The 24,249-nt window shown below is 41.4% G+C and overlaps 2 protein-coding genes and 1 long non-coding RNA gene across 4 annotated transcripts in view; 2 read left to right on the top strand and 1 right to left on the bottom strand.

Annotated features, from left to right (window-relative positions):
- Nucleotides 1-12: 12 nt before the first annotated feature.
- LOC124255721 lies at nt 13-829 on the top strand. Its single transcript, XR_006892738.1, has 2 exons — nt 13-486; nt 525-829. It is a non-coding gene; the product is annotated as an uncharacterized LOC124255721 (long non-coding RNA).
- A 10,106-nt stretch (nt 830-10,935) lies between these two features.
- LOC124255729 (alpha-(1,3)-fucosyltransferase C-like) lies at nt 10,936-15,067 on the bottom strand. Its single transcript, XM_046689636.1, is given in 3 exon segments — nt 10,936-11,617; nt 11,619-12,704; nt 14,901-15,067. Coding segments are annotated over 2 exon segments (726 nt in total). The 5' UTR covers nt 12,207-12,704; nt 14,901-15,067; the 3' UTR covers nt 10,936-11,479.
- LOC124255728 (monocarboxylate transporter 12-like) overlaps nt 14,486-24,249 on the top strand; it is a 61,449-nt gene continuing 51,685 nt past the window's right edge. The window contains exons 1-2 of one of the 2 annotated variants that reach the window (XM_046689633.1): nt 14,486-14,556; nt 15,479-15,595. The gene's annotated coding sequence lies outside the window, so the exon portion shown is untranslated. Of the gene's footprint in view, nt 14,557-15,452; nt 15,596-24,249 lie in introns of those variants that run through there. The other variant, XM_046689634.1, reaches the window with a different exon arrangement.

Here is a 24,249-nt window from a genome sequence, read left to right as displayed (position 1 = left end):
CAATTCTTTCATGTACACCAACGGCAGTTTGTTAGTCTAGGAACTGCTGATATCAATGGTAACGGAATTCTTCCAATTAGTCCATCCAACTGAAGTTCCACACCATCACTACCTTAAACAAACTGGACCAAATTGATAACAGATCACTCTATGACAGCAGGTTAAATCTAATTTGTCATCAAAGTGCAGTTAAAATTTATCAATCAATCAATAGCAGGTAGATATAGTTGGTTTTAGATAACCACCAATAGGTATATCAGCCAGTTTAGACTAATACCAATAGCAGGCTGATATAGTCAGTTTAGATTACTACCACCAATAGTAGGTTGATATACTGGTAGTCAGTTTAGGATAACTACCAATATCAGGTTGATATAGCCAGGCTTTAGATAACTACCAAAAGCAGGCAGACATAGTCAGTTTAGATTACTACCAATAGCAGGGTTGATATAATCGCCGAGATACTACCAATAGCAGGTTGATATAGTCAGCTTAGACAACTAACCATTAGCAGGTTGATATAGCTCAGTTTAGATAACTACCAATAGCAGATTGATATAGTCAGTTTAGATAACTACCATTAACAGGCTGATATAGTCAGTTTAGGAATACAAGCAATAGTGAGGTTGATATAGTTGGTTTAGACTACACAAACCAATAGCTGTTTGTACCAATACAATGTTACTTTGATTGCTAATGAAATGACTCTCTTACAGTCAACAACACGCTTCGAAGTGTTACAGAACCTGTTTAAAATTGGGACTTCCATTTCATTGCTCTGAAATATATTTTGATAAAGACTCCCAGTTGAAAATCTAAAACTGAATGGTTGGTACCTGGAATGTCTCATGATTGGCTGAGGTTATTTTTCTCTCTTTTAATAGATCCATCAGTACCAAGGGGATTGGTGGTAAAAGTCTTAGGATTGGTGGTGCTAGGGCTACTACAGGAAAGTCCCTCAGAGATTCAGTGCAAGGGAATTCAGAAGGGAAATTTCCACGCTGCAAAACGAAGCTGCTGTGTTGCTAAGAAGTTCTGGCTTCCATGCATGAAGAAACAAGAGGGATCATTAGAGGTTTTGTGGACAACGCCATTAAACACTCTGTCCAATACACTGAGTGTAGTCAGATCTAAAAACACTGGCATCTCCACACATGCTTACTGGGCGGCCTTAAAAGGCCAAGGGCTTAACAAATGTAAGGTTAAAGATTATGCAGAACTGCTGTATTTAACATATTTCATGATTTCAGTGCTTCCTCCTCCTCTATCTCATAAATTGCCCACGGAAGATAGACCTGTAAGTTATTGTATATCTCTGTAATAACAAACTGAACAACAGACAGTGCCGACATGAAACAGGCTTACGTTAATCGTGAAAAATCTGTAAAATCAGTACCTAATATGCAATTCAGGCTTGGATGCTAATATACTCAATTGGTGGAAGTTGGTCCTGACATGTAAATTATTAGGTTGATGCTTGATATTGGAAAAATTTAACCTTAAAATGTATATATTTATAATTTCTTATCCTATCTCACTCTGACCATCCGACCTTTAAGGCCCCCACTCCAACAGAAGTCAATCATCTCAATAAGTGTGCCGGGTTACTCAGATGATCACGCGACCCTCTGTGCCTGTCATTCCCTTTCTTGTCACTACACCGAAAGTGGACGCAGGTTGTTCCCTTCAGGTATGGCATTACTTGATTGTGAGTATGGTCAAATCAAATCGAAGTTCTTCTAAGAAACACAAACATTTGCAGGATAAGTGTAATTGGCAATTTTTCCGCTAAGCTGATCCATACGCTTTGTGTGTGTGGTCCATATATTGTGTAGGGTATTGTGACTGGTCGTGACATGTTCCTGGCTTGTTCACACCTTGGATGATGAGATGAATTTTCTGAGCATCGACGGGTCGCGATCTAGACGATGGCGGACAGAGATCAGTCAGAGGCCTGCTGGAGGGTCCTTCATCTTCTAAACGCAAGCAACTCCGATGAAGATGTTTCTTTAGATGTGGCCCCTCAGATTCTTTATTTGAAGTGGAAAATTCACGTCATTGCCTTTCATCTTCAAACTATCTGTAGTCCCCCTCACCAGACAAGATATTTCTCCTCCAGAGTGGTAGTGTTAACTACCCTCTTCACAGCACAGTCTTGACTTTCTACATTGGTGATGATTTCACAGGACCCCTAGTTTGCACACTGGTGGTGGTTGTTTCCACTCGCCGCTTGGGTCGGGTGTTACACTTCCCTCTGCTACTGTATGGCGCTTTGGTCAGAGCATTCACTCATGCTGCAAGTGCAGCTCAGTCTCGGCGCTTTCTACCACCAGGATCTACTCACAATATCTATGACTTTTTGGGGGAAACAGGATAGAGGGAGGACAGCTTAATTTATCATTGCATTATATTAACTATTGCTACATATTTTCAACGGGTAGTAAAGATCATAAATATTTGAGTAGTAAGACAAGCATTTTATCTTCAGTCTGTTTTCTCTTTAAATTAGTTAATGATTAATTCGACATGAGATAAAGGGACAAAGTTAAATCCTGACAACATAGAATTGATGTCATCATATTGCTTTGGGCAGATCACAAAAAACATTTTACTCAGACTGTTTCCATGGATGGAATATACATAGAGATTCACATTGACTCCTCTAATCACATGGTGACCAAATACAGATCCAGAATCATTTCATTGTCTCAAGATTCCACAATGACTATAACATAACACTCTGTTTGTGGATCTTTTGCAGATATCCTTGTTTCCTTTGAAAGATCCTGGTATGGCTAGGTCCGCAGGTTCTCTCGTGGAGGTCGTGGTGGTATTCCTCGTGGAGGTCGTGGTGCTAGTTCTCGAGGAGGTCGTGAGTGCAAGTTCTCCTGAATGTGAAATTGTAGCAAGAAAGGGGTGTAAAAGGGCAGGTATGTGAGGAAAAGAAGCAGAAGTCAGGAGAGAAGTTTAGGATACCAGAAGAAAGCTGGAAAGGAAATGTGTCATGGAAGAGGGCATGTATTCTTGAGTCTGAGCTCTGATGATGATGAGCCGCTATGGGTCCACAACTACAAGGGAACATAAGTAATAGCACAAACATCTCTAAGTTATAGTTTCTTTTGATAAATATCAAAACTGGGGTGCATTGAATACATGTTAGCACATAATAATAGTGACTTATATAATCATGGTATGCATAGAAACTCTGATGAATAAGGTCTGTACCGAGGTGAAGGTTATTGCTGAGAACTGGAAACCTTGACCTTATGTATTGTAATACTTCTTTCCTACCTCACCAACATACACATTATCATCTAGCATGCACGCCAGCCATATGAGCTTAAATATTCTCGCTAACTAACGCTAAACCCAATTTCACCTCACCTCACTTACTCACCAAAGCTTTGACCTTGACATGAATTGTGAGACACAGATCTGCATACAAGGTGCCTCTATATTAAGACATTTTATAGTATCTAACAATCATATGAGTTGTCCAGATGGAATATTCTAAAATAACCGCACCATATATTCCCGGTGGGATCACTGTGACTGGCCAAATACCTTCACATGTTATTGGGCATGTAGTGATGGGGTGGGATCACTGTGACTGGCCAAATACCTTCACATGTTATTGGGCATGTAGTGATGGGGTGGGATCACTGTGACTGGCCAAATACCTTCACATGTTATTGGGCGTGTAGTGATGGGGTGGGATCACTGTGACTGGCCAAATACCTTCACATGTTATTGGGCATGTGTGATGGTGTGGATCACTGTGACTGGCCAAATACCTTCACATGTTATTGGGCATGTAGTGATGGGGTGGGATCACTGTGACTGGCCAAATACCTTCACATGTTATTGGGCGTGCAGTGATGGGGTGGGATCACTGTGACTGGCCAAATACCTTCACATGTTATTGGGCATGTAGTGATGGGGTGGGATCACTGTGACTGGCCAAATACCTTCACATGTTATTGGGCGTGTAGTGATGGGGTGGGATCACTGTGACTGGCCAAATACCTTCACATGTTATTGGGCGTGTTGTTATGGGGTGGGATCACTGTGACTGGCCAAATACCTTCACATGTTATTGGGCATGTAGTGATGGGGTGGGATCACTGTGACTGGCCAATCACCTTCACATGTTATTGGGTGGGCTGTGCCAAAATACCTTCACATGTTATTGGGGGTGGGATCACTGTGACTGGCCAAATACCTTCACATGTTATTGGGCGTGTAGTGATGGTGTGGGATCACTGTGACTGGCCAAATACCTTCACATGTTATTGGGCGTGTAGTGATGGGGTGGGATCACTGTGACTGGCCAAATACCTTCACATGTTATTGGGCATGTAGTGATGGGGTGGGATCACTGTGACTGGCCAAATACCTTCACATGTTATTGGGCGTGTAGTGATGGGGTGGGATCACTGTGACTGGCCAAACACCTTCACATGTTATTGGGCGTGTAGTGATGGGGTGGGATCACTGTGACTGGCCAAATACCTTCACATGTTATTGGGCGTGTAGTGATGGGGTGGGATCACTGTGACTGGCCAAATACCTTCACATGTTATTGGGCGTGTAGTGATATGATTGTGAAGAAGGCAAAAACATGGATGAAGAAACAGACCGCAGGCAAGGACAGCATCAATGGATGTCATATAAAGCAGAGGATCTTGTCCGAACTGTTAAGGCAGTGTAAGTTACTACAAAATATTTCAGTTTCACTTCATATCATGATTCAGATGTGATCAGATCACAACCGATATTGCCTAATTCATCCTTTGTAGAGAGTTCTGTGTGTCTGGATCTCAGTTACCTGTTGACCTTGTTTATTCATGTGGATATGTATGACACATCTTATATTGACAGATCTGGCCAAGTTGTGTGCGGACAAATAACAACAACGGCAAAGTTCCAGAAGAAATGACCTGAGGAATTGAAATTATAGCCTTAGTCTGACTATGCCTTCTCTTATATGTGTACTCAAGCATCTACTTATTGTATTTGTTACGCTATACCATGTTGTATAGCCATTGTATAGGTTATGCTAACAGATCCATCTCCATTGTGCCACACATTCATATATTTTTGTATATGCCTCACTGAAATGAGAAAAAAGTTGTGCACGGACAGGTTGTGTCATGTTTAAAGGAGATAACTCCCATGGTGTTAGTAAGGTGCATCTTTGCAAGTAAATCAGCTCTCCCTGTGAGCAGACAACTAACCCTCTCTGCTGGACCCTGAGCAGACAGCTGACCACTCTATCGGGCTGGAACTGCCTCCGTGGTATAGTGCGGTTAGAGTGTCCGCCTGGAGAGAGGAAAGTCATGGGTTGGATCCCCGCCGCCATACCAAAAAAGACGCTAAATATGGCACTTGTTGGTCCCTGCCTGAGCTCGGCATTAATGGGGTACAACAAGGACTGGTCGGCTGAGTCAGTATAATGTGTCTGGAGTGGGGTATTGATGCTTCACCGCGCATGGTATCTCAGTGGCATAGCACTATAAAACCAGCTTAAGTCTGGGCTAGTACAAGGAGCCACACATACACACGCATGCACATCAGTCATATGAGCAAAGTTTTCTTAAGGCAACATAAATACCATTTCACTTCACCTCACCTCACCTCTCTGCTGGATTCTGAGCAGACCGGCCAACCTCTCTGCTGGACGCATGAAGAGACAAGAGAAATCTATGCTATGCCATAGCATCTTGAAGATCTGGCCAGCCCCTAGGCCTGCTGTGAGTGAGAGTGAGTGAGTTTTGTTTTACACCGCACTCAGCAATATTCCAGCTATATGGCGGTGGTCTGTAAATAATTGACTGAGACTGACCCTGCTTTGAAGCAGGCAACAAGTATAATATTCCTACCATTGGGTTTAACCTGATGGGGTGATACGGCTACCACTCACCCTAACCATGCCAGCACCATTGGGTCTTTAACCTGAGGGGGTGATATGGCTATCACTCACCCTAACCATGCCAGCACCATTGGGCTTTAACCTGAGGGGGAGATACGGCTATCACTCACCCTAACCATGCAGCACCATTGGGCTTTTAACCTGAGGGGGTGATACGGGGCTATCAATTACCCTAACCATGCAAGCACCATTGGGTTTTAACCTGAGGGGGGTGATATGGCTATCACTCAATCTCTAACCATGCCAGCAATTATTGGGCTTGAACTCGAGAGGGTGATAATGGCTATCACTCACCCTAACCATGCAAGCACCATTGGGCTTTTAACCTGAGGGGGTGATATGGCTATCACTCACCCTAACCATGCCAGCACCATTGGGCTTTTTAACCTGTGGGGTGATACGGGCTATCACTCACCCTAACCATGCCAGCACCATTGGGCTTTAACCTGAGGGGTGATACGGCTATCACTCACCCTAACCATGCCAGCACCATTGGGCTTTAACCTGAGGGGGGTGATACGGCTATCACTCACCCTAACCATGCCAGCACCATTGGGCTTTAACCTTGATGGGGTGATACGTGGCTATCACTCACCTCAACCATGCAAGCACCATTAGGCTTTTAACCTGAGGGGGTGATACGCTTATCACTCACCCTAACCATGCCAGCACCATTGGGCTCTAACCTGAGGGGGTGATACGGCTATCACTCACTCCTAACCATGCCAGCACCATGACTTCAAACAGAATAATGTCAAGCATCTATTCTGAAATGTACATGTAGTTTGGAAGACTAGCACAGGAAGGGGGTGGGTTGGGACCTGAAATATGATTAGTTTGCATGAACTTAAAGTTCATTCTATTGCAACTTGTTGTCTAAAAGAGCATCAACTCCTACATTATCATCATACAGCTCTATAAGGAGTTTCATGGATATGAGAGAGGAAGTGTTTGTTAATCAAGGCATGTCAGCTCCTACATCAATGTAATATTAAACATAATCATATGTTAATCACAGAATTCCCTGATGCCTTTTCTACCAGAAGTCAATACTTCAATCTACTGGTACAGAAAGAGGTGTTACTTTGGAATGAGGTACATAATCTTGACACTTGTTCATGCAGTTACAAATCCTCGCACAGAACTCTGCATATCATTTTCTTGTGAAGCTGTTTATGATGTGATTCAATGCTGTCGCATAATTTGACCTATATTTACTCTATTTAGCTGAAAATTCTTAAATGTGATGAAATGGGATTCAAGTAGATCCTGTTATGTATAAAACCTATATTATATTAAGGCTTCAACTCCCTCCATAGCTCCATGGCAACTATAGTGACTAGTGTCCAAGTGAAATGTATGGGCCCATTGCTTGTGTACAGCCAAGTGTAGTCCAGGCTTGTGAACATTGTGAAATGCCACACTGACAGAATACATCATGTCATTCTTGGCACGCTGTTCACCCAGCAGAAAAACGGGTACCCAGTTACTACTAACCTAACTTCTAACAGGCAGCTTGGGTTATCCGGGGTAATAATGTGCTGTGCTATTCATTGTTAGCGCTTATGAGCATACCTACGGTGGAGTTATGGTGCTATATAAATGGACATTACTATTATTACATGTGCAGCAGGGTTTATTTATATTGCTCCAAATGTGTTTATTTTTTATTCCATCATTCATTTCCCGGCTATTCACATGTCTCATAAACATCATTATATGTTAAATGTTCATTTGTTCTATATTGTCTTTGTTGGCCGCTGAACGCCTTCTCTATACATCTTCACCTTTTCCTTCTGTTTCCTGGAGCCTTGTCAACAAGGATTTCACTTCATTTCCGCTCTATTATTAGCCAGATAACCCATCCTTTGGGATTTCCCTGTTCTATTTATAGGTCATATCAAAGACTTCCTTTGATGTGTTACCTGCTTCCTAATTGGCTATTGTGTCCTCTGACCTTACTTTGGCCACCTGTTTTCCACCCCACTCCACTTGCTGTTGCTGAAACTCACTCACTCACGCATAAATTCCTATAAAAGGTGCAAAATGTCATTGAAATAATAATAATAGTACAACATTAAAATAATCTTTCACTGGTAATATATCAATTTAGTTTAATAAATCAGTTTCACAATTAGTATAAATTAATAAACATGACAAAACCATGTGCTCCCCATGCATTTTTCCAAAGTGCAATATCTCTTTTATCCTGATATTTAAATTGATAACATGTTATATTTACTGTGATATTTAAAACTGTTCAATATTTATTGTTAAAATTATTTACTTGATTTAATATGGACTCAAGTTGCTGTTGCTGAGATGGAAGCTCATCTTTTCCTTCCTTTTGACCCCTCAGCAACAGCTTCATCCATCATTATTATAAAATCATTCTCATCACAACTGCCCTGTGTCGCCGTTAGCTGCAGCCCTGGAGCCTAACTACAGAAACATCTGCCACACATGTATTATTGTTATTATTACTGCATCAAAGGTTGCATTATGTTACAACTGCCACCAGAAGTTATATGGCCGCCAGCATACCAAAAGTTCACAAGTTATTGTATTTATGTATATAATGACACATATAGCCTCAAGCAGAAATATCCTCCTCCGTGAGTTATATGGCCGCCATACCAAAAAGTTCACAAGTTATTGTATTTATGTATATAATGACACATATAGCCTCAAGCAGAAATATCCTGGGATGTGTCGGTAATAATGCTTGTAGGAAGTTCACTGACCTGAAAAACTCTGCTCATTACTCTGATGCATTTCTAAGCATTCTTGTATTTGTTGTTTATTGTTTTATCATGTAAATTAAACATTCCGGTCAGTTAGAATGTTGTCCTTCATTCTTTAGTGTGTATTCCCTGTCTAATACATACATGTTGACAATGTACTCTGCACACTGAAGTATTTAGCTTAAGTTTGTTAGCCTGCAGATAATAGAGGCTGAACCAAACAATCCAGTGATCGATATCATGAGCAGCAATCCACATAATTTGTATAGGATGCAATCAAGCAAGTCACCAAGCCTCCGATCATTGTATTACATTTGGTTTACTGTAAGAACTAAAGATATGATGCTGAGGGACACATCGAAACATGCAGTCCCTCAGAGGTGGTAAGGTTGGGCTGGGGCTTGCGAAACAGTGTATAATAACCTGCCCTTGAACGCCTTCAGTTTAGTGAAACAGAGTTAGATTCAATTAGATTATTACATTTTTTCGTTGTTATTTGCCTTTTTATAGAAGGCAAATATAACATTCAGATGTGATTAGTGTAAAGCCATTAAATGCCATAAATTACATGTGCATATTCACAACACATATTGTGCATGACCCAATCAGCTCCGACTCCATAGGAGTGCTACAGATTTCAACTCTCGATGTTTCAAGGTCTGCTTACAAGACAGTGGCCAACCACATCCCTGTCCATAGTAGTGGGCTATTCATTTAAGGTCCATTTGCCTGACATACCAATTCTGCAATGACATCTTTGTATGACTAGAACTGATTATTGCTTCCAAAACGAAATTGAAAACATATCCTGGTTTGGCAGAGAATCACAAAAAGAAGAAAAAGACAACAACTTTTTTTCTCTATATACAAGACACAAAGCGTATGTTAGGCAGCACCATATTGGAAGTCCCGGTCCTAGAAATTTCTGCCCCGGCCTTGATTTTTATGCGCTAGATTTATGCCATCTTTGTTTCTCCCTACGAACCAAGTGGTACTCTCAGGTATGGGCACCTCCACCTCGCATCTGGATCCGCCTATGTATCTTTTTCATAGAAATATTTTATCTACGTTCAGTATATTGGGATAACACTGCAAACCAACGAGGATTGATACGATATGACCTTTCTTTCGTCATCCATAAATACACCGTCAGCGTCATTGAACGTGTATGGCAGGATTATGGAAGCTACGTTTAATTATATAATGTTTAATATTAACAATATTGACCAAAATATGCACACCCTCTGAAAGGAATCCCACATAAAAACGTCCCTTCTAATGCGTTCTGTGTTTTGTTCAACCCACTCTCCTAGACAGTAAAATATAACGTAACGTTTCACAGGTGGAAAGCATCGTTTTTGACATGGCACGTCATGTGTTAATACAATTGTCAACGCGTGGTATATGCACAACTGGGGAATTAGCTCATGTTTAAGATGAAATATACGTACAATACGTTGACAAGACGAAGGGAATACGTTTAGCCTCAAACTTCTTTAGTTACATGACAAACAAATACACAAAACATAAAAAGAGGTGTGGAGAGAGGTCCTGCTCAACCTCAGGGAGCGATTCCCACGAGCGGCATTATCCTGCCTCGTGGTCGTCCCAACACAGACAGTCGGAATCCCGGACTCCGTATTCTTTCCTTCACCGTCTAGATGTGAGCATACCAAATAAAGTATATATACAGTTTTTGACAACAATGGACAGGCGACGACTCATCAATGGACAGACAGAAAAAACAATAGCACTTTCTTGACCAGTTGATGTGATGGCAGACACTTAGCTAAGGGGCCGACCAACAAAGGTTATAATGTCATATAGAGAATTCAATTTGTATCTTCTGATATCAATTATATCAACACGAGTTGATAGTTACAAATATCCGAGGCTTGCCGAGGATATTTTTACTTTTATCAACGAGTGTTGATATATTTGATATCAGAAGACACGAGGGTGAGATTCTATTTATCATCCAAAATCACTCTTCATTAATTTTCAATGAAAAATGTACATCTCTGAACATGGTAATTGCCATTAGACTTGCAGTGCAGATGTCATAGCATTGTGATGTCATCAAGTACATGACGTCATAGCATTGTCAGGGCATTGTATTAAAATCTACTGTCAAAACGATATCTCCTAGAGATATCGTTTGATCTCACACAAGCGATATTCCTGTGAACACAGTTTTGGATGATAAATGAATTGAGTCCAAACTGATAGGAGTGAAGCTGAATATAAAACCAACAGTTCAGATCGGTAAATAATCACTAAGGAACAATTCTTGATGTCATTGGAAATCTCGTGCACCAGATATAACTATGCAAGTCTGACGTGTTGTAATGTACATTTCACATCCAGGTATTTACTGCAGTGGACAGATTCAATAAACATTTCATTAAAAGATCTTTGAAATCAGAAGGTGAGGCTCAGTACCAAAAAAATGACAATAATTAAATTGCAGAGAATACAGATTAGCATCATATAAATAATTACAATAAAGTCTCGCATGTCTTGAGTACATAGTTTTTAGTTTTAAATATTTGGACGATGGCTGTCCTGAATTAGTCCTATAACACATTCATAAACTACTACTAATGATGGTTTGTGAACAATAGAAGTGTCAGACAAATCAGTTGTCCGCGGTCACTGATTATTTTGTTTACGCCAAATGAAATCCAAGGTACATGTCATCTTCCGCAGATATCATCTTCTATATAACCTTTGTAAGTCTGTGTATACTTGGGAAGTCCTCAAATCAACGTGGATAGAAGTACAAATATCACACAGCACTGAATCAAGATTTAGTGTTTCTCACAAAGTATTCTCTTGTCCATTCTAGATATTCATTGTACGCTTCGTCGTTTTGATCTAGATATTTGATGTAGCCTGCCAATTCCTCCGTACTTTGATACTCAAGAACATTTATATAGGAGGTGAGGCGGAGCAACGCGGGCGTAATCTCCTCCTCCAGCTACTATAGGTATCTGGTGGCGCCGCAGAGACGACCAGAACTTTTCCGAAATATAGTCTCGACAGTAGCTGTTCTCGAAGGCCAGATAAAACTTATAGTGTTTCAATACTTCATCCGTTTTGTCTGCTGGAAGATCCATTTCACCACAGTATCCAAAGGTGTCGACATGAATGAACTTCCTCAGTTCCTTGACAAGGTTTCCCCGTTGCGCCTGGTCCCTGCAATTACTGGCTACCCACGCCACTCCGTGAGTCTTTGTGCTGGCGAAGTTTGGTACACCACGATTTGGACGTTTCCTTCTAAATGTTCCACCGTACGGGGAGTACACTTCACTGTCACTTCGATATGTACTTGTCCAGTTGAAAACATTGGCATATCTGTAAAAGTTGAATGCTGCATTCGGTGGAGGTTCTCTAGTATGAAATATCCACACTTGGTTTGACTGGCGTTGCCGGGGCAGGCTACCCAAGTCTTGAGCATGAAACAATACCGCCTGACTTCCCACCAGACGTGTCTTGTCCTTGGTCAGGTGGCATTTATAATCACACATGTCGAATACTGTTGAGAAGTTCGCCGCCCAGTTGACATCCTGGAACCACGGGGTCCACAGAAGAATGGATACTGGGGCACAGCACCTCGTCTTGTGCTTCAAGAAAAAGTCTTACAAACGGTCCTCCCCCTCTCCGAGGTCGACTAATTAGAATATGAGGGTCCCACACCACACCGAGAGTGCTTTTATGTGTCCTTAATGCAATGATAGTCATGATAATTATTAAGGCACCAAGAAAATAGTATTTTCGTCGCATAGTTTCTTTAAATAACCTATTCACCTGTAAACGATAGACTCTCGATCTGCTGTACACCGCTGGGAATACAGTACACAACGCCCAACGGGTCGGTGTTTCAGGTTGTCGCTGAACGTACGGCCACGTGTTTTATGGAACACTTTAAGCCACATGCAGTGTAATGGTGCAGGATCCTCAGCAAAACTTGTGATTGATTTGGTCGTCAGTCTCTACTCTCCTTCCCTACCATGTGTTCCTCGCACCTGAAATACAAAGTGAGGAATACAACTGGTAATGACCAATGTCGTGTCTAATAATGTATGTATGTATGTATGTATGTATGTATGTATGTATGTATGTATGTATGTATGTATGTATGTATGTATGTATGTATGTATGTATGTATGTATGTATAATATATATACGAGATAAAATATTTGTGAAATGTTAAACCATACCCAAATATTTTCTCACTGTTCACTTAAACACAGTAACTTGCAAACGTTGCTGATTTTGCAAAAACAACCTGGTTCTGCGAAAAAGTTTTTAGTCCGATATATTTAATTATTCAGAGAGAAATGTCATGACCAACTCCACCACGCACTGACGACATGATGGTCATTTTTAACTCCTAATACGAGTGGTAAAACAGTCATCTAGTTTTCGCTGAAATCCTGTTATTTTCTTTTACCAAACACTTACATCTATACTGCGCTAAGTGAATAGTGAAACATTTTCAACATAAAATTTAAATTTGAAGTCTGACTGGAGATCTTGATTGTGACAAACCATACGAACTACTCCCGCTGCTTGCCAGTCTCACTGCTACTAATGAGGACGGTATTACCAGAGTTTGAGGCAGTGTTTGAAGATGGGGACTTTGTTGCAAAACAAAGTATAGTTGGACTATACTTTGGAACGACACAGTAATTATTGGCTTGACACTGGTTAAAGGTCCAGTTACCATGGTTTCTGGCTCGTCCCATGACTGCACAGTACTCCACAAGGTTCCAAGATTTTATCGGTCATGCTGGCCAGATTGGCACAACAACAGTGTCAGTACCAGGGGCATGTTAAAGACAGATGCAAATGGTTATGACAAAAGATGTCACAGGTGTTTGATGGAGCTAGCATTCATCTGTTTTATCTATCTGCGGAGTCTTCTACACATCAGGTAACTGGAGCAGTTGCACCACCAACCGTGTGAAATAACTTCTTAAAGGGTGACACTTTGGCTTTAACTTTCATTGCTAATCGCCTCATGCACACATGCACGTACACACACACACATGCATACATAAATTTATTTCTGGCCTTTGATTAAACTGGTCATTTTATCTTGCACCGCTGTTCCTGGGTAAACCCCAAAACTGACGTAACAATTGTACTTCCAACAGACTTGCCCATCCGTATCATAGACAAAGGTATATGTATTGCTATGATATGTCACAAATGTATTACACCTTAACAAATGATGTCAGTATCACCATCCACTGTATTGTTTGCATACAGGAGCCCAACCGATATGAATGACAGTTGTATTGATTACAGGGAGTGTATGCACGGTTATACGGACAAGCGTTATACATGGCCACTATACAAGAAAGTCCAAAAACACTTTTACCATTCCTCGATGAAATCCTTACAAGTCAAGGCTTGTAAAATGAAGTTTGACTGACGTTAAGTCGCCTTTCCTTGCAGATATCATATACCCTAATTACAACAGATAGACACAGGTCAAAACAACAACCTGAGTCAGGGCATTAAGATTAACGTCCCCATGGAACATACGTGAAATTGCCCGTTAAACGTAAAATATATGGGAGATGTGGTTGGTAGAGACTTTAATTGTTTTTTTAAGATATCTAGTTTCGGCTTTGTTACGGTATGTGTGTGTAAGAGTCAGTGTGTGTGTGTGTGCGTGCGTGCGTGTGTGTTGTGGTGTGTTATTGCACCAAACGCTCTAGTAACAACACTGTTCTTGCCTATGCAGGCTGGCTGTTTCAACACGTTATCGCTCCGGCAGGACCTTCCTGAACAAATCCGAATGCGCGGCTCCTGTTGTCCGTTAGCTCCTGACGTAGAAACTTCGTTTTCCTGTCTCCATGTGTCAAGGTAAAGAGGTTTAAACACACATTACCAGGGAAAGTGTGCTAGTCCCATAGAGAGCCTTCAATTGTAAGCCTATTTTGACGGGATGTACACAGTTACACATTTGCCGACTATCAGTTTCCAATACTGGGGGAAATATCATGTCGTGTGTAGCGGATCCACACAGATTGAAGATTATCACAGTTAGACAAAAACGCTTATTCAGTTACCTGCAGTTAAGAATGATTTCTTCTTTACAAAAATAGAACGTGACTCCAGCAACACGTGACTACCGTGTACCAACAGGCAACACGACATATTCATTTCTTGTATAGGTCATCATCTGACGACGCTGTAGCAGTACTTACAATATAGATCTTGTTTCGATCATTGGTCGCGGCTAAAAGGGCAGCATAAGGTGATGTCCAGGGTATGACCCTGCAGATGACTGGCCGCGTAAAAATACGCTTGATTTGAATAATACTGAACTGACCTGTATACCCCACATGTACTGACGGGTGTTGATATGACCCTCACCGCCATGCCACTTGTGTCAACAACTGGTGCACGTGGTAACTGGGTGGTGTGTTATCTCGTCACGGTCGCCCCCGCTATAACACTGGTGTTTCTAAGGGCGCAGGACTGACCTCGACCAACTGACATTTCGGAGAGGTCACTGGAATATGTCCTGTCTCATTATCATAGCATCCATTTTCCAATTAAACGATTCCAGCCTGCTCGCGACCGTGTTATCGTATTGTGTTGTAGCAGATATATGTAATGCTAAACTACGATGGAAGTGATGAAAGGGCTGACAGGTTTATAACTGACCTAAACTGTCGTGTCCAGACTGAGTGACTGCTAGTTACTGACAAACATGTCTTACTACAGTGGGCAGTGCATGTCAAAATCATTAACAAAATTGCAATGCATATTTTTCTCAAAGGTCACCGCTACCAATGACAACATTCCATAACTCCCAAACAGTTCTAAACGTTATGGCATCTGGCGATAACGCTGTGATAAGGCTGTATATAGATCAGCAAAGCAACCTCACTGGGAGGTGAGTATTCATACCATGGCATACATGTAAAGAGAATTGAAAAACGTGTGAGTGAGTGAGTGAGTGAGTGAGTGAGTGAGTGAGTGTGTGTGTGTGTGTGTTTGACAGAGAGAGAGAGAGAGAGAGAGAGAGAGAGAGAGAGAGAGAGAGAGAGAGAGAAGAGTGACGATGAACGTGTGTGTGACGATGACAGTGGGTATACGTATTAGTGACGATGTGACGATTGGTTTGATGATGTACGTGTCTGTAAACCTGTATAGAACATCGGTATTGATACCAACCTATGTGGTATGTCAGTGTAACTGCACCTAGCATCTGAATGAACAGAGCCGTGTCATGCGCTGGTAGGTTGGTAACCAAGCAGGAGCCCAACTATACAGGTATTTGTGTACATAGCATGTCTGGCGGCTAACCTTTGCTGTCTTCCAGTAGGTTGTATAGGTTGTACCTCACTTTGCTGTCTTCCAGTAGTTGTATAGGTTGTATCTCACTTCGTTGTCTTCCAGTAGGTTGTATCCAGCTTTGCTGTCTTCCAGTAGATTGTATGGGTTGTACCCCGCTTTGCTGTCTTCCAGTAGATTGTATAGGTTGTACACCACTTTGCTGTCTTCCAGGAGGTCGTATAGGTTGTACCCCACTTTGCTGTCTTCCAGTAGATTGTATAGGTTCTACCCCACTTTGCAGTCTTCCAGTTGGTTGTATCCCACTTTGCAGTCTTCCAGTAGATTGCATAGGTTGTACACCACCTTGCTGTCTTCCAGTAGATTGTATAGGTTGTACGCCACTTTGCTGTCTAACAGGAGGTCGTATAGGATGTACCCCTATGTGCTGTCTTCCAGTAGATTGTATAGGTTGTACCCCAATTTGCTGTCTTCTAGTAGATTGTATAGGTTGTACCCCAGTTTGCTGTCTTCCAGTGGGTTGTATAGGTTGTACGCCACTTTGCTGTCTAACAGGAGGTCGTATAGGATGTACCCCTATGTGCTGTCTTCCAGTAGATTGTATAGGTTGTACCCCAGTTTGCTGTCTTCCAGTGGGTTGTATAGGTTGTACCCCCACTTTGCTGTCTTCCAGAATATTGTATAGGTTGTAACCCACTTTGCAGACTCCCTTGTTACCGTTACGTAATTACGAGATGAGCAAATCATATCAGCTACCTCTTGATGTAATGGAATCTTCCATAACAATGGGACTTGGGTTATAATTACAGGTATTGTGGACTTGAAAGTATAATATGAATTCAAAAACATTTTGATACCGAAACACGAGATTAAAGATCTGTGTGATTGTTATCTTTAACATATGATATAAAAAATATTTACCTTATGAAACTGAATATGCTATTATCCCAAAGACGATGTACGTTTGCATGAAGTGTAAGCAGTTTGGTATCAAATCCAGTCATTTCAGTAAAACTGTCAGACATGTTGATAATACTTACATAACAATTTGCTGAGGGACTGGAAACCCGACTTGACGTCTTGGATCCAGCTGGCAAATGTGTCTCCTATAAATAGTGAAAGATGACATAATATTTGGAAATATTGATATGGAGACACTAATGTTTTCTGGACTCGTATCTGGAAAGTGGTGTGAAAGTGAGAGAGTTAAGTCGACACTACCAATATTAAAAAGTAATTATTAAACAATGTCAACATTTACCAATCAATCCAATGTCTTATAAAAAGCCAATAATTAAATGAGGACTATCATGGTAAAAACAGTTATCCCTTGTGATCGAAAAAACAACACAGTCAAAAAGGACATTCTCTCATCACAAGGGAAAATGGAGGATCCTCTTCTTTCAACAGGTATTCATGAGTATACCTTGAACGACATCGTCGTATGATGACCTCGCCAAATCTGGACTGACAACTCGGTGTGTCCAGTGTTTACAAGTGTTACTAGCTACAACTCGGTGTGTCCAGTGTGTACAACTGTTACTAGTTACAACTCGGTGTGTCTAGTGTTTACAACTGTTACTAGTTACAACTCGGTGTGTTCAGTGTTTACAACTGTTACTAGCTACAACTCGATGTGTACAGTGTTTACAACTGTTACTAGCTACAACTCGGTGTGTCCTGTGTTTACAACTGTTACTAGTTACAACTCGGTGTGTCCAGTGTGTACAACTGTTACTAGCTACAACTCGGTGTGTCCAGTGTTTGCAACTGTTACAAGCTACAACTCGGTGTGTCCAGTGTTTACAACTATTACTAGTTACATCTCGGTGTGTCCAGTGTGTACAACTGTTACTAGTTACAACTCGGTGTGTCCAGTGTTTACAACTGTTACTAGCTACAACTCGGTGTGTCCTGTGTTTACAACTATTACTAGTTACATCTCGGTGTGTCCAGTGTGTACAACTGTTACTAGTTACAACTCGGTGTGTCCAGTGTGTACAACTGTTACTAGCTACAACTCGGTGTGTCCAGTGTTTACAACTGTTACTAGTTACAACTCGTTGTGTCCAGTGTGTACAACTGTTACTAGCTACAACTCGGTGTGTCCAGTGTTTGCAACTGTTACAAGCTACAACTCGGTGTGTCCTGTTTACAACTATTACTAGTTACATCTCGGTGTGTCCAGTGTGTACAACTGTTACTAGTTACAACTCGGTGTGTCCAGTGTTTACAACTGTTACTAGTTACAACTCGGTGTGTCCAGTGATTACAACTCTTACTAGCTACAACTGGGTGTGTCCTGTGTTTAAAAAGTTACTAGCTACAACTCGGTGTGTCCAGTGATTACAACTGTTACTAGCTACAACTCGGTGTGTCCAGTGTTTACAACTGTTACTAGTTACAACTCGGTGTGTCCAGTGTTTACAACTGTTACTAGCTACAACTCGGTGTGTCTAGTGTTTACAACTGTTACTAGTTACAACTCGGTGTGTCCTGTGTTTACAACTGTTACTAGCTACAACTCGGTGTGTCCAGTGTTTACAACTGTTACTAGCTACAACTCGGTGTGTCCAGTGTTTACAACTGTTACTAGCTACAACTCGGTGTGTCCAGTGTTTACAACTGTTACTAGTTACAACTCGTTGTGTCCAGTGTTTACAACTATTACTAGCTACAACTCGGTGTGTCTAGTGTTTACAACTGTTACTAGTTACAACGCGGTGTGTCCTGTGTTTACAACTGTTACTAGCTACAACTCGATGTGTCCAGTGATTACAACTGTTACTAGTTACAACTCGGTGTGTCCAGTGTTTACAACTGTTACTAGTTACAACTCGGTGTGTCCAGTGATTACAACTGTTACTAGTTACAACTCGGTGTGTCCAGTGTTTACAACTGTTACTAGTTACAACTCGGTGTGTCCAGTGTTTACAACTGTTACTAGTTACAACTCGGTGTGTCCAGTGTTTACAACTGTTACTAGTTACAACTCGGTGTGTCCAGTGTTTACAACTGTTACTAGTTACAACTCGGTGTGTCCAGTGTTTACAACTGTTACTAGTTACAACTCGGTGTGTCCAGTGTTTACAACTGTTACTAGTTACAACTCGGTGTGTCCAGTGTTTACAACTGTTACTAGTTACAACTCGGTGTGTCCAGTGTTTACAACTGTTACTAGCTACAACTCGGTGTGTCCAGTGTTTACAACTGTTACTAGTTACAACTCGGTGTGTCCAGTGTTTACAACTGTTACTAGCTACAACTCGGTGTGTCCAGTGTTTACAACTGTTACTAGTTACAACTCGGTGTGTCCAGTGTTTACAACTGTTACTAGCTACAACTCGGTGTGTCCAGTGTTTACAACTGTTACTAGTTACAACTCGGTGTGTCCAGTGTTTACAACTGTTACTAGTTACAACTCGGTGTGTCCAGTGATTACAACTGTTACTAGTTACAACTCGGTGTGTCCAGTGTTTACAACTGTTACTAGTTACAACTCGGTGTGTCCAGTGTTTACAACTGTTACTAGTTACAACTCGGTGTGTCCAGTGTTTACAACTGTTACTAGCTACAACTCGGTGTGTCCAGTGTTTACAACTGTTACTAGTTACAACTCGGTGTGTCCAGTGTTTACAACTGTTACTAGTTACAACTCGGTGTGTCCAGTGTTTACAACTGTTACTAGTTACAACTCGGTGTGTCCAGTGTTTACAACTGTTACTAGTTACAACTCGGTGTGTCCAGTGTTTACAACTGTTACTAGCTACAACTCGGTGTGTCCAGTGTTTACAACTGTTACTAGTTACAACTCGGTGTGTCCAGTGTTTACAACTGTTACTAGCTACAACTCGGTGTGTCCAGTGTTTACAAAGTTACTAGTTACAACTCGGTGTGTCCAGTGTTTACAACTGTTACTAGCTACAACTCGGTGTGTCCAGTGTTTACAACTGTTACTAGCTACAACTCGGTGTGTCCAGTGTTTACAACTGTTACTAGTTACAACTCGGTGTGTCCAGTGTTTACAACTGTTACTAGTTACAACTCGGTGTCCAGTGTTTACAACTGTTACTAGTTACAACTCGGTGTGTCTACAAACAACTGTTACTAGTTACAACTCGGTGTGTCCAGTGTTTACAACTGTTACTAGTTACAACTCGGTGTGTCCAGTGTTTACAACTGTTACTAGTTACAACTCGGTGTGTCCAGTGTTTACAACTGTTACTAGTTACAACTCGGTGTGTCCAGTGTTTACAACTGTTACTAGTTACAACTCGGTGTGTCCAGTTACAACTGTTACAACTGTTACTAGTTACAACTCGGTGTGTCCAGTGTTTACAACTGTTACTAGTTACAACTCGGTGTGTCCAGTGTTTACAACTGTTACTAGTTACAACTCGGTGTGTCCAGTGTTTACAACTGTTACTAGTTACAACTCGGTGTGTCCAGTGTTTACAACTGTTACTAGCTACAACTCGGTGTGTCCAGTGTTTACAACTGTTACTAGCTACAACTCGGTGTGTCCAGTGTTTACAACTGTTACTAGTTACAACTCGGTGTGTCCAGTGTTTACAACTGTTACTAGCTACAACTCGGTGTGTCCAGTGTTTACAACTGTTACTAGCTACAACTCGGTGTGTCCAGTGTTTACAACTGTTACTAGTTACAACTCGGTGTGTCCAGTGTTTACAACTGTTACTAGTTACAACTCGGTGTGTCCAGTGTTTACAACTGTTACTAGTTACAACTCGGTGTGTCCAGTGTTTACAACTGTTACTAGTTACAACTCGGTGTGTCCAGTGATTACAACTGTTACTAGTTACAACTCGGTGTGTCCAGTGTTTACAACTGTTACTAGTTACAACTCGGTGTGTCCAGTGTTTACAACTGTTACTAGTTACAACTCGGTGTGTCCAGTGTTTACAACTGTTACTAGTTACAACTCGGTGTGTCCAGTGTTTACAACTGTTACTAGTTACAACTCGGTGTGTCCAGTGTTTACAACTGTTACTAGCTACAACTCGGTGTGTCCAGTGATTACAACTGTTACTAGCTACAACTCGGTGTGTCCAGTGTTTTACAACTGTTACTAGCTACAACTCGGTGTGTCCAGTGTTTACAACTGTTACTAGTTACAACTCGGTGTGTCCAGTGTTTACAACTGTTACCAGCTACAACTCGGTGTGTCCAGTGTTTACAACTGTTACTAGCTACAACTCGGTGTGTCCAGTGTTTACAACTGTTACTAGTTACAACTCGGTGTGTCCAGTGTTTACAACTGTTACTAGTTACAACTCGGTGTGTCCAGTGTTTACAACTGTTACTAGTTACAACTCGGTGTGTCCAGTGTTTACAACTGTTACTAGTTACAACTCGGTGTGTCCAGTGTTTACAACTGTTACTAGTTACAACTCGGTGTGTCCAGTGTTTACAACTGTTACTAGTTACAACTCGGTGTGTCCAGTGTTTACAACTGTTACTAGCTACAACTCGGTGTGTCCAGTGTTTACAACTGTTACTAGTTACAACTCGGTGTGTCCAGTGTTTACAACTGTTACTAGCTACAACTCGGTGTGTCCAGTGTTTACAACTGTTACTAGCTACAACTCGGTGTGTCCAGTGTTTACAACTGTTACTAGTTACAACTCGGTGTGTCCAGTGTTTACAACTGTTACTAGTTACAACTCGGTGTGTCCAGTGTTTACAACTGTTACTAGTTACAACTCGGTGTGTCCAGTGTTTACAACTGTTACTAGTTACAACTCGGTGTGTCCAGTGTTTACAACTGTTACTAGTTACAACTCGGTGTGTCCAGTGTTTACAACTGTTACTAGTTACAACTCGGTGTGTCCAGTGTTTACAACTGTTACTAGCTACAACTCGGTGTGTCCAGTGTTTACAACTGTTACTAGTTACAACTCGGTGTGTCCAGTGTTTACAACTGTTACTAGTTACAACTCGGTGTGTCCAGTGTTTACAACTGTTACTAGCTACAACTCGGTGTGTCCAGTGTTTACAACTGTTACTAGTTACAACTCGGTGTGTCCAGTGTTTACAACTGTTACTAGTTACAACTCGGTGTGTCCAGTGTTTACAACTGTTACTAGTTACAACTCGGTGTGTCCAGTGTTTACAACTGTTACTAGTTACAACTCGGTGTGTCCAGTGTTTACAACTGTTACTAGTTACAACTCGGTGTGTCCAGTGTTTACAACTGTTACTAGCTACAACTCGGTGTGTCCAGTGTTTACAACTGTTACTAGTTACAACTCGGTGTGTCCAGTGTTTACAACTGTTACTAGTTACAACTCGGTGTGTCCAGTGTTTACAACTGTTACTAGTTACAACTCGGTGTGTCCAGTGTTTACAACTGTTACTAGTTACAACTCGGTGTGTCCAGTGTTTACAACTGTTACTAGCTACAACTCGGTGTGTCCAGTGTTTACAACTGTTACTAGTTACAACTCGGTGTGTCCAGTGTTTACAACTGTTACTAGCTACAACTCGGTGTGTCCAGTGTTTACAACTGTTACTAGCTACAACTCGGTGTGTCCAGTGTTTACAACTGTTACTAGCTACAACTCGGTGTGTCCAGTGTTTACAACTGTTACTAGCTACAACTCGGTGTGTCCAGTGTTTACAACTGTTACTAGTTACAACTCGGTGTGTCCAGTGTTTACAACTGTTACTAGCTACAACTCGGTGTGTCCAGTGTTTACAACTGTTACTAGCTACAACTCGGTGTGTCCAGTGTTTACAACTGTTACTAGTTACAACTCGGTGTGTCCAGTGTTTACAACTGTTACTAGCTACAACTCGGTGTGTCCAGTGTTTACAACTGTTACTAGTTACAACTCGGTGTGTCCAGTGTTTACAACTGTTACTAGTTACAACTCGGTGTGTCCAGTGTTTACAACTGTTACTAGCTACAACTCGGTGTGTCCAGTGTTTACAACTGTTACTAGTTACAACTCGGTGTGTCCAGTGTTTACAACTGTTACTAGTTACAACTCGGTGTGTCCAGTGTTTACAACTGTTACTAGTTACAACTCGGTGTGTCCAGTGTTTACAACTGTTACTAGTTACAACTCGGTGTGTCCAGTGTTTACAACTGTTACTAGTTACAACTCGGTGTGTCCAGTGTTTACAACTGTTACTAGTTACAACTCGGTGTGTCCAGTGTTTACAACTGTTACTAGCTACAACTCGGTGTGTCCAGTGTTTACAACTGTTACTAGTTACAACTCGGTGTGTCCAGTGTTTACAACTGTTACTAGTTACAACTCGGTGTGTCCAGTGTTTACAACTGTTACTAGTTACAACTCGGTGTGTCCAGTGTTTACAACTGTTACTAGTTACAACTCGGTGTGTCCAGTGTTTACAACTGTTACTAGCTACAACTCGGTGTGTCCAGTGTTTACAACTGTTACTAGTTACAACTCGGTGTGTCCAGTGTTTACAACTGTTACTAGCTACAACTCGGTGTGTCCAGTGTTTACAACTGTTACTAGTTACAACTCGGTGTGTCCAGTGTTTACAACTGTTACTAGTTACAACTCGGTGTGTCCAGTGTTTACAACTGTTACTAGTTACAACTCGGTGTGTCCAGTGTTTACAACTGTTACTAGTTACAACTCGGTGTGTCCAGTGTTTACAACTGTTACTAGTTACAACTCGGTGTGTCCAGTGTTTACAACTGTTACTAGTTACAACTCGGTGTGTCCAGTGTGTACAACTGTTACTAGCTACAACTCGGTGTGTCCAGTGTTTACAACTGTTACTAGTTACAACTCGGTGTGTCCAGTGTTTACAACTGTTACTAGTTACAACTCGGTGTGTCCAGTGTTTACAACTGTTACTAGCTACAACTCGGTGTGTCCAGTGTTTACAACTGTTACTAGCTACAACTCGGTGTGTCCAGTGTTTACAACTGTTACTAGTTACAACTCGGTGTGTCCAGTGTTTACAACTGTTACTAGTTACAACTCGGTGTGTCCAGTGTTTACAACTGTTACTAGTTACAACTCGGTGTGTCCAGTGTTTACAACTGTTACTAGTTACAACTCGGTGTGTCCAGTGTTTACAACTGTTACTAGCTACAACTCGGTGTGTCCAGTGTTTACAACTGTTACTAGCTACAACTCGGTGTGTCCAGTGTTTACAACTGTTACTAGCTACAACTCGGTGTGTCCAGTGTTTACAACTGTTACTAGCTACAACTCGGTGTGTCCAGTGTTTACAACTGTTACTAGC

The sequence above is a fragment of the Haliotis rubra genome, unplaced genomic scaffold (assembly GCF_003918875.1).
Source record: "Haliotis rubra isolate DU_JTF1 unplaced genomic scaffold, ASM391887v1 Scf607, whole genome shotgun sequence".
Classification (NCBI taxonomy): Eukaryota; Metazoa; Mollusca; class Gastropoda; order Lepetellida; family Haliotidae; genus Haliotis; species Haliotis rubra.
Note: the sequence above shows the minus strand (reverse complement) of the source record. Positions and strands in the feature narration are given on the sequence as shown.